The following is a 9,380-nucleotide window of genomic DNA, read 5'->3' on the forward strand; positions in this document are numbered from 1 at the left end:
ACTCGGCTGCTTCATGTCACATCTTGCTGGGAAGCCTTCCAGGTAAAGCCTGTGGGTCAGGCTTTTATTGCTTCCCTTATGCCTGGGGCTCTTGAAGCCAAGGCTCTTGTCCCATGACTGGCCTACATGGTGCAGCTCGTAGGGACATCTGTGGAAGCATCTGCATGACTAGGAGGAGAGTAGTAGGTGTGGAGTCCCCTGTCATTTCCCAGGGTGCATCTGTCCCTTTCCTCCTTGGGCCCTTGCTCTGAGCAATGGTCGGCACTTTGGGTCTTCACAGGCCTACCCCTGCCTGACAATGGTACCACTGTCCTGGGTACTGGCTCCTGGTACTTTTTCCAAGCCAGGTGGGGACTGACACGACTGAACCCGTTAATGGAACTGGGGACCAACCCTTGGTATTTGGAATAGGCAAGAAACCAAAAGCAGAGGGTCTCACCCAGGTGATCCTCAGGGCCCAAGGGGAATGGCAGAAGCCCTGAGACTCTATGGTCTCCTTAGCCCAGGAATTCAAATGGGACCCTTGACCCTGCCTGCTGGACCTCTTGGGTGTTAGTCATCACAAGGACTGAGGGGGTGCTGGAGACCATAGTAGGGACCCTCGGCTCACAGGGCAATGTCATGGCTGGTATGTAAGGGCCAGCGATAGGGAAACTGTCGGTGACCAGGACATTACAGGGAATGAGGTAAAGTGAGCAAACAGGCAAGAAGGAAAGGACCTGGTGGGGCAGGGGCAGGGGCAGGGGCAGGGGCAGGGGCAGGATGGGATAGCACCTTCCCAGATGCCTGCCTCAATCCAGTGACAAGGGACAACAGGATGCAGAGCAGCTAATGGGGCTACCAGCATCTGCTCTTTTACCCACACCACAGAGTCTCGAATGGCTGCTGTGTACCACACTCCACCTGCTCTGAGTCCTGGGAACACAAACACATGGGCCCAGTGCCAGCCCTCTCAGAGCCTATCCGGCCATCACCTGGTGCACTCCATCTCATATCCATCTTCTCCTGTGGTCACAGGCCCAGGGGAGGGTCCTGTTCTCTTTGGTGTCAGAAGTGGGGCGTGTGGAAACAACAGTTGCCAATTCAGGGAAGCCCGCTCAACTTGCACAGACAGCAGCCGGGACCACTTGTGGGCAGAGGGGACGATAGATTTAGACAGGGGTAACCCAGGAGTCTCTGATTCACAACCAGCTATGTTCCTGTGACTGCTGCCCTAGTTTAGACTCTGTGGGAGCCCAGGAGGCAGGGCCAAGGGTCCTCCTTGATTCCTGGGCTAAGGAGACGATGGGGTCCCAGGGCTGTGGTGGCTATCCATATGCTCTTTAAAACATAAGCCTGATCTAGAAAGTTCAATCAGGAAACCAATAACTACTGTTCTCCCGAGTAAGGGTGAGGACAAAGTTCAGGGTCAGAACTTCTAAAAACAAGTGATACTGAGCCAGTCAGCTATGGCCTCTTCTCTGGGTAAAGTGGGCACTCAGGAGCGGACCACTGAGATGCATGGAACAGGTACCCAACCAACTGCTACGGAGGATGAACGTAGAGCCTGCCATCTAAATAGCTGTCAGGATCGCTTACAGGGTCCAGCAAGGGCATCAGCTCCCATCTTTATAGAGCTGGCTTCCTGGGTGAGCTGTCATACCCACAAATCAGTGGCCACTGTAGGTTCAGCTGGGGAGGCAGACAGCACCGCTGGCCTGCAGGTTACGGCCCACACTGGGCCTCCTTGAGGTGTCAGAGCATCCGTGTCCCCAAAGAACCTGGCCTGGCTGTAAGCTTTGGGGTTCACTTCACTCCTGATCCCCATCTCATTGCTGTGTATGTCACACCTCACCTGGGGGATGGGGGTGGGGCAGCTGAAACATTTGCCAAGTCTGGGAGAAGCAGGAGTCAGAGCCAAGGGCTGGCTGCCTTTAATAGCTTGGTTGCAAAGTGTCAACACACCACCATACAGAAGCAAGAAGGTGGTTCAGGTGTGCCCCCACTCCCTGACCACTGCCACCGCTGCCTCAGCATGGCTCCCACCATGGGTATAATGGGCACAGACACTAAGCCACCATCCCATCATAGGGCCTCTGGGGTTAGAAGTGACTGGCACCTACTGTGAATGCCATGTGGAAAGCTGGTGACTCTTTAGGGATAAAGTTCAAGGGCAGCTGAGGCTCCTGAGCAAAGTGATGAGAGCAGCTGGAGGGTGTGTGTGGCCCCGGGAGGGTCCCCGTGAGAGAACCTGAGAGCCTCAGCCTCTTTTCCCACAGAGCTAGACCTTGGTGTGCCTGCTGCATCTCAGCTGCTTCACAGACAGCCCAGCATCTGGGCTAAGTTCAGGCTGCTGTCCCCTCCGTGTGCAGGTATGATGCAGGTGCTCCTCAGCACTGGGGACAGGACGGCCAGCATGGTGCAGCTCAGGTAGCCTCCTTCTCATCCTCCTGGCACTCCTCCTTCAGGTTTTCTGCCACCAGCTTCATTTGCTGTTGAAGGATACGGAACATCAGGTGAACCCTGAAAGTCTATGGGTGGTACTGGCACAGTCGAGGCTCCGCTCTGCAGACACCAGGCAGAGGTCGGGAACCCCAGGAAGGAGATTGCCCCTAGGCCACTGCCCAAAGCTTACTTCCTGGGTTCCTTAGCCGCTTAGAAAGAATGATTTTTACAGGTAGAAATGCTGCTGTGAGCCCAGAATACAGGGGCCTGACAAGCCTTTGGCTTTTCTCTGGATGGAGTGGTAGGGCAGGACCCCAGAAAAGACAGGAGACCAAAGTAAGACCAAGTCTTTACTATGTCCCTATGAGGTGGGTGACTAGAAAATTTGACCTTGTGAACCTAGGCAACCCATCTGTGCAGAGAGGTGTCTACCACCTTCCTCAGTCGCTGCCCCACAGACACAGTGCTATCCCCACACAGCCCATATCCTCCCTGGGGAACACCTTGGGACCTACCTGGGAAGAGCTGGAGAAAGCTCTCTGTCCCTCCCGCCCCCAGTCCTACAGATCCCAGACATGTCTCCCAGTGGCACTGGAGAGCATGGCTTCCTCTAAATACAGAATCTGGAATGTGGCTTAAAGCAGGGGTTTCCAACAATGACCATTCACCTATGAAAAACAAACAGTGCTAGCCTGCATATACCAGGTTGTCCCCCTCAGGACCTGTGTGTCACACAGGTAGAAAGGCCCCTTCCGAGGCCATGAACAGGAACCCATCTCTGCTTTGACAGATCTATGAGGTTTAAGGCATCTCAGCCTGCTGTTCCTCAGAGCCAGCTCTGTTTTCCTCCATGTGACTCAGGGGCGACTGTGGAGTCTAGCCCCATTCTACATCTACACAGGGGAAGGTAGAATGGGGTGACCAGTTGGCCAGATCAGGAAATATTTTTGTGCAAGGACCTGGGGCACCAGGTAGACACCAGAGTTGAGGCTGGCTCAGGCCCATCCCTGCCCAGGGCCCCACAGCTATGATGTGTCCCCAGCAGAAGGGTGCAGTTGGTTTGACTTAGTCCACAAACCTGCAGAAACAAGCCCCAACATTGGTCACACCTTCCCCGAGGTAAGACCCTTGTCTGTCACAGCCCATCAGGCCTGTTGGCTACTGCTGTGAAACGGTCCCAGTCAAGGAAACTCAACACTGCAGCCCAGATTCACCACTACCTTGACAGCTGACATCCCTGAACAACTATGAAACTTTTAGACTCTCTTTATGACTAAAAGCATGAATGGTCGGGTATAAGCATCTAACTCCTGACTGACAAGTAACACAGGAAATAAGACTTGATTTAGAGGAGAGAAGTGTTGAATCTAGGAAGACCCTGGCGTTTCAGGCAGGGAGAGAACTGAGTAGCTTCTTGTGAGGTGCAAGTTGCTCCTTGTGTCTATGCACCTACTACACTGGGAGCTTCACGGTGCAGATGACCGACCGGACAAACAGTCACAGGACATGCAGGAGTCCATAGCTCTTCTAGAAGCTTCCTCTGGGATGAAGTCCAAGGCAAATGGGATTTCTTCCCAGAACAACCGTGCCCTAATTGACCATTGTCCCTATTTGACCTTGTAATTGCTGTACCCATGGGGGTATCCATCAATGTCACTTTTTTTTTCCCCAAGGTCAGCTCAGGCTCTCCTGAAGCTGCCTGGCTCAGGATAGCCCTAAGGTCCTAGTGGTGTCTGAGCTCTCAGGGCCATGTTGCTCTGCTGTGGCAGGATTGGGGGATGGCAAGTACCTCTGGCTGTCTGACCTTTGCCTGCCCTAGAGCAGGTCCATGAGCAATGGCGCTAAGTGGCCTAGCCAGCTGTGACCTTTGCCTCGCTCTGGGGATGGTCCTTCAGGACGTTCTCCCTTGTTGGAGATTCCTAATTGAGTTGGGTGGTCCTAGCAGAAGGGTACCCCAAGGTTACCAGCTCTCCCGCTTCTCTTTAGCGACTCTGACCTAGAGTGTCTGGGGAGAGGAGGAGCTAAATCACTCCTTTAAGCATCAGCTGGGCTCTGGAGACCCTGAAATGAAAACCTGCATAAACATCAGGCAGGGCAGATAATAGAGCTGACCTTTCCCTATAAAATAGCAGCAGAGTGAAGAGAGAATGGAATTTGTTTTTAAACTTGTGACTCATTCAAACACTCATGCTCCAAATAGTCCTTTAAAAGTGCAGTTGTCTTCCTGTAGCTGGGTCCCTCCTTGCCTGTGGGGAACTACAGAAAGATCTGAATCTGTTCATGCTTCCCCCAGACCTGGGATGGTAATGGTGAATCCTGTGGCCCTCAGCTCCTTTGGCCTCCATCACTCATAGTGAACTCTCCCTAAGCCTACCCTCAGGGCATCAGGACCTTGTCAGGAGCACTGGAAACTTGCTTCCTAGACATAGCTATTGCCCAGCTTTAAATCTCTCAGCATCCATGCCAACACCCTGACCCCAACAATCACATTCTGAAGAAATCTGACTGAGCAACCCCAGGTGGTCAGTGTCGTTATGAGAGAAGCATGCTGATAGCCTCGTGGCCTCTGTTCCTTTGAAGCAGAGTCCTGTGCTAGGTGGAGCTGGTTATCTGGTGTCCAGGGACACTGAAGGATGTCTCGAGGTGGTTTGTTTAGTTGAGTTGCATCTGGCTCCCTGAGGCTTCCCAGGAGCAGGCGAGCTGGACTAGGATAGAGTGATCCCAGTTCATACTCCCAGTTCATACTCCCAGTTCATACCCACTCACCGCTCACCTCAGTCCTGGTTTAACTGGTCTGGGGTGTAGCCCAGACAGTGGACTTTTGCAAGCTCCCTAGGTGGTTCTAGCCTACACTGAGGTAGAAAGCAAAGCCTTTGGTAGAGGAGGTAAAAGGAAAAGCAAGGGGCCTGCTCTGCCTGCCCTGCCTCCTCTGCCTGCCCTGCCACTACAGCATCTCCATGAATGTTACTTTCTCAGAGATGGGGGGGGGGGGGGGAGTGGCTGGTTAAGCCACTGGTTTGAGGGAATGCAGCTAGACATGAAGACCATGAGAGATGTGTCCAGTGCTGCCTGGCTCTCAGGATTCAGTCAGAGCTACCTATGCTGTTCTTAAATATGCACCCTGATCAACCATCCCTTACAAGGACCACAGTGCAATTCATTTGTCTCTTAAAAACATGTCACAAAATGTGCTAGGTTCACTGTGGTTGGAGACACAGAGCTCCTTGGACACTGTTGGTCCCATGAGGACTTGATGACATATAGGGTGGCCTACTGAGTTTCAGATCTGTTGATGTGCTGTGACCAGATCCAGGGCCTTGCCTCTAACAGGCAAATGCTCTACCGCCAAGCGACAGCCCCAACCCAGGCTTCTCAAGTCAGATGCAAAAGGATGGGAAAGTAAGTTGACAGTTGCTTAGCCACCTGAACCCTCAAAAAGAAGGTGCCTAGAAGTTATTGGAAGGAGGGGCTCTGATGCCAGAGGCAAAGGCTCTGGGACACAGAACCTCACAACAGATACAACCTCCAGAGCATGACAGAGAGCAGAGGTGGAATGAATTATCCAGATGTGAAAGACAAGGAGAGCATGCTTAACCAATTGCTGAATCCAGTCACCACATTTTGGAACCACCCAGACTCAGCGGGCCAAGTCAAGGCCTAGGATGCACTGGGACAGCTACCTCTGGGGTGGCCTGGACTTCCAGCTTCTAAACACAACCCTGCCTTGGAAGCTTCCCTTTCTTAGAGCAGTGGGGTGCAATGAAGTGAAGGCAGAGGGCAGCTTCATCCTTGAGGAGGAAGTGACCTCTTTACAGCCTCTGCACCCCAAAAGCAGACATGAGGTTGGAGTGCAGGGGTGGGGCTCTGTGCCTGGCACCTGACTTGCAGGCTGGTCAGACAGCAGCAAGTTCCTCTCAAGAGTTTGCTTGGAATCAAAACCACAGCTTCCTTGTAGAGAGTCACAGCTCATCGTGCCAGCCACCAGGCCTGCTACCTGGGTGCCGACAGGCCTCAAATGTGGCTCTGAGAGGTGGCAGGCGGCTGTCTGGGCTAATCCCTCCTAACCATGCCCCCATGGCTCCCATGATTCCCTCTGAAATAGGGGGCTAGTTCAGTATCCTACATGAGATACCACAGACCACTTTGTCCACCTAAGGGAAACAGGGGTGTCCTGATGTTTCTTATGTCACAAACACACAGTGAGCTTAGGTGATGCCAGGATCACATGTGCGTCACAAGGTCTCTGCAGTCACCACAGCGAGAAGCTAGTCATCCTTTCTGATTTTTGTCATTTAATTAAGTAATGGTTTCATCTTAGCTTTTCACACACGATGCTTGACCACATTCGTCCCTGATTTCTTTTCCTGCAGTCTCATGCTTTCCAAACTGTATCAAAGTGACAGAATCCAGAATGTACAAAACAACAAAGTAAGACAAAAGTGAAGCTGGGGTGGTGGCATACTCCCATATACCCAGCACCAGGGAAGCCAAGGCACAAGGGTGGAGAGTTCAAGGCCAGCCTGGACTAATGTGACCCTGCCTCAAAAACAAAACAAACAAAAACCAAAAAAAAAAAAAAAAAAAAAAACAAGCAAAAATAAACCAAACTAACTAACCAAACACAAAATAAATTCCAGACCTTAAAGTCCCTCTGAAAAAAGACACAGGAAAACTGAACCCCCAAACAAAATTCTCTCAGGGAACCAACCAGAGCATTATAACATGAAGGCTGTTTGTTCTCCACAGCTAGGTCTTAGAATATGGGTCAGGCATTTCTCATGATTCTCATGACCATCATGACCCTGTCCCCACCCCTGGAGTTCAAGCTTTTGTGGAGTCGTCTATCCTTCAGTGAGTTAGACCTAGCCATTTGCTTTTAACTAACAGAAAGTGAGACACGGGTGCGTGGTGGGTTTGGAGACGCTGGACTATGTCCTGGGTGCCCCACCAGTCTCCAGTATCTATCCCTTTTCTTCCAAGAAAAATGAAGAGATGTTTCTGTCCACAGGGGTTGCTTTCTTATCTCTAGTTCCCAAAGCCTCTTCAGTTCAGCTCCTGCCTTATTAATCCACTGAAATGGCTCAGTATAAGGTAACTCCCCTATCATGGCCACACTATACAAACAAGGGTCTCTCTATCTCCTGGAGACTTCCTGCCCTGGGCTGTGAGGCATGTCTTGCAGGCTCACACTCCTCCAGCAGGCCCTCAGAAGATGACCATCTCTCAAAAGCCAAATCTAGGTTTCTCTCGTCTCCACAGAGCTCTGATGACAGAATGTTCTAGCAAACACCCGCAGCTTGCATAATACAACTGAGGGCCTGGATGTCCGTATGTCTCCACCTGAATGAGTTTCTATGTCAACAGCTGCAGATCATGGGGCTCCGGGAAGCAGCAGCTCTAGATGCCTAGGCCACCTGTATCCATTGCTTGCCCCGTGGTGGTGAGAGCCCAGGATTCACACTACCAATCACACTGCCAGATGCCTTCTCAATTGCCTCACAGTTAGGACGTGAATGAACTAGTCACTAGATCCGGGATAATAGTGTTTAAGGTTTCCTTTCCTCTCAGCCTTTGGAGATAGTTATGTGATGTCTGGAGCAGTGGCAGCTACCTTGAGACCATGATGAACAACCATGCCAAGGATAGCTGGATGTGAAAACAGAAAATGCCTGCATAGGCCATAAATGATGCTGCTCAGCTGCTCTCCAGCCCCGGGTGGTCAGTGTGGACTTGATTCCAGTCAAGTTCACGTCATGATCTTGACTCTTTATATGGAAACTACCCAGAGCTATTCCAGGCTGTTGAAGCCCTAAACCCTCTCATTCTTCTGGAAATTACTAGGCATTCTCTCCACTGAGCTGTAGGCACAATTCCACTGAGTGGGCAGCCTGTCTGGGTACTGTGCTGCCCCTGGCCACATCAGGACTTGAAAGCCAGCAGTCAGGCCGCTGGTTTCTAACAAGCCCATTCTGTGTTCTCTGAGCGCCTGTCTACTCGCTGCTATTCAGCTTGGTTTAGGATCCTAAACTGTGCTCTCTGTTGCCCATTCCATTTGGCTGTTTTTCTTTCTTAGCCAAAGTCTTGACCTTTGACACAAGAGGTCTCCAGGTCCCCCCAGTTTCTGTGGTGCTAAGTGTTTTGGGTTCTCCATAGTGAGCTAGCTGCACTGGGCCACAGGGGTCATGTACATCTTCCCTGGTCCCTCATCAGGGTCACAGGCTGGAGCTCTTTCCAGTCTTTATTTCAGCAGCAAGGAGATGATGTTCAGCTCAGCTCAGCTCAGCTCAGCTCAGCTCAGCACCCTCCTCACCCTCCCAGCCTCACCAGCAGGCAAAGCAGCCTCCAAGAGCTGTGGATAGAAGCAAACTTCCTACCACACTCCATCTGCACAGGAAGGGAGGCTGCTATGGTCAGTACTCTGGCACACTGGCTCTCAAGTTTGGAAATCCCTGTCTAGGAGGCAATTCACTTCCCACTGGGCCTTTCTTGGAATCTTCCTCTGATCTCTGCCCTCAGATAGGTGGCCTTTGGTGGTCATCCCCAGGCTTCCTCCAGCAGGGTGTGGTCTTCCCCTCTGTGCTCAGCCTCCCCTTACAAAGCCAGCTGCTCTCAGTTTTCTCTTCCCTGTATAGAATTCTCCCTTGGTCTCTTGATCTTCAGCCTTTTCTGTATGTTTCTGTTCCTGGCTTCCTCTCTGAACATTTTCCATCTTACAGAGGAATACATGATCCACTCAGAACAGTTAGAGGCTTTGTATCCCCTTCTGTCAAGATTTGCTAAAACTTATGGGAAATAATTAACCAACCAAGCCCCTGTGTTCCCCATTTTGTTAGTTTGCTGCTAAAAGTCTATGTTTCTGTATTTCCCAGCTTTTCTTGTGGACTACAGAAGCTGTTTCCACTCCTCTAAGGGTCCACATCCCATCACACACACACACACACACACACACACACACA

General features: G+C 51.5%; 1 protein-coding gene across 1 annotated transcript in view; it reads right to left on the reverse strand.

Moving 5' to 3' along the window:
• Positions 1-1,890: 1,890 nt before the first annotated feature.
• Positions 1,891-9,380, reverse strand: part of Ano10 (anoctamin 10) — a 117,543-nt gene continuing 110,053 nt past the window's right edge. The window contains exon 13 of the mRNA XM_021206019.2: positions 1,891-2,471. Coding sequence (XP_021061678.1) covers positions 2,406-2,471 — 66 coding nt within the window. The 3' untranslated portion in view covers positions 1,891-2,405. The remainder of the gene's footprint in view (positions 2,472-9,380) is intronic.

This window comes from Mus pahari, chromosome 10 (assembly GCF_900095145.1).
Source record: "Mus pahari chromosome 10, PAHARI_EIJ_v1.1, whole genome shotgun sequence".
NCBI lineage: Eukaryota > Metazoa > Chordata > Mammalia > Rodentia > Muridae > Mus > Mus pahari.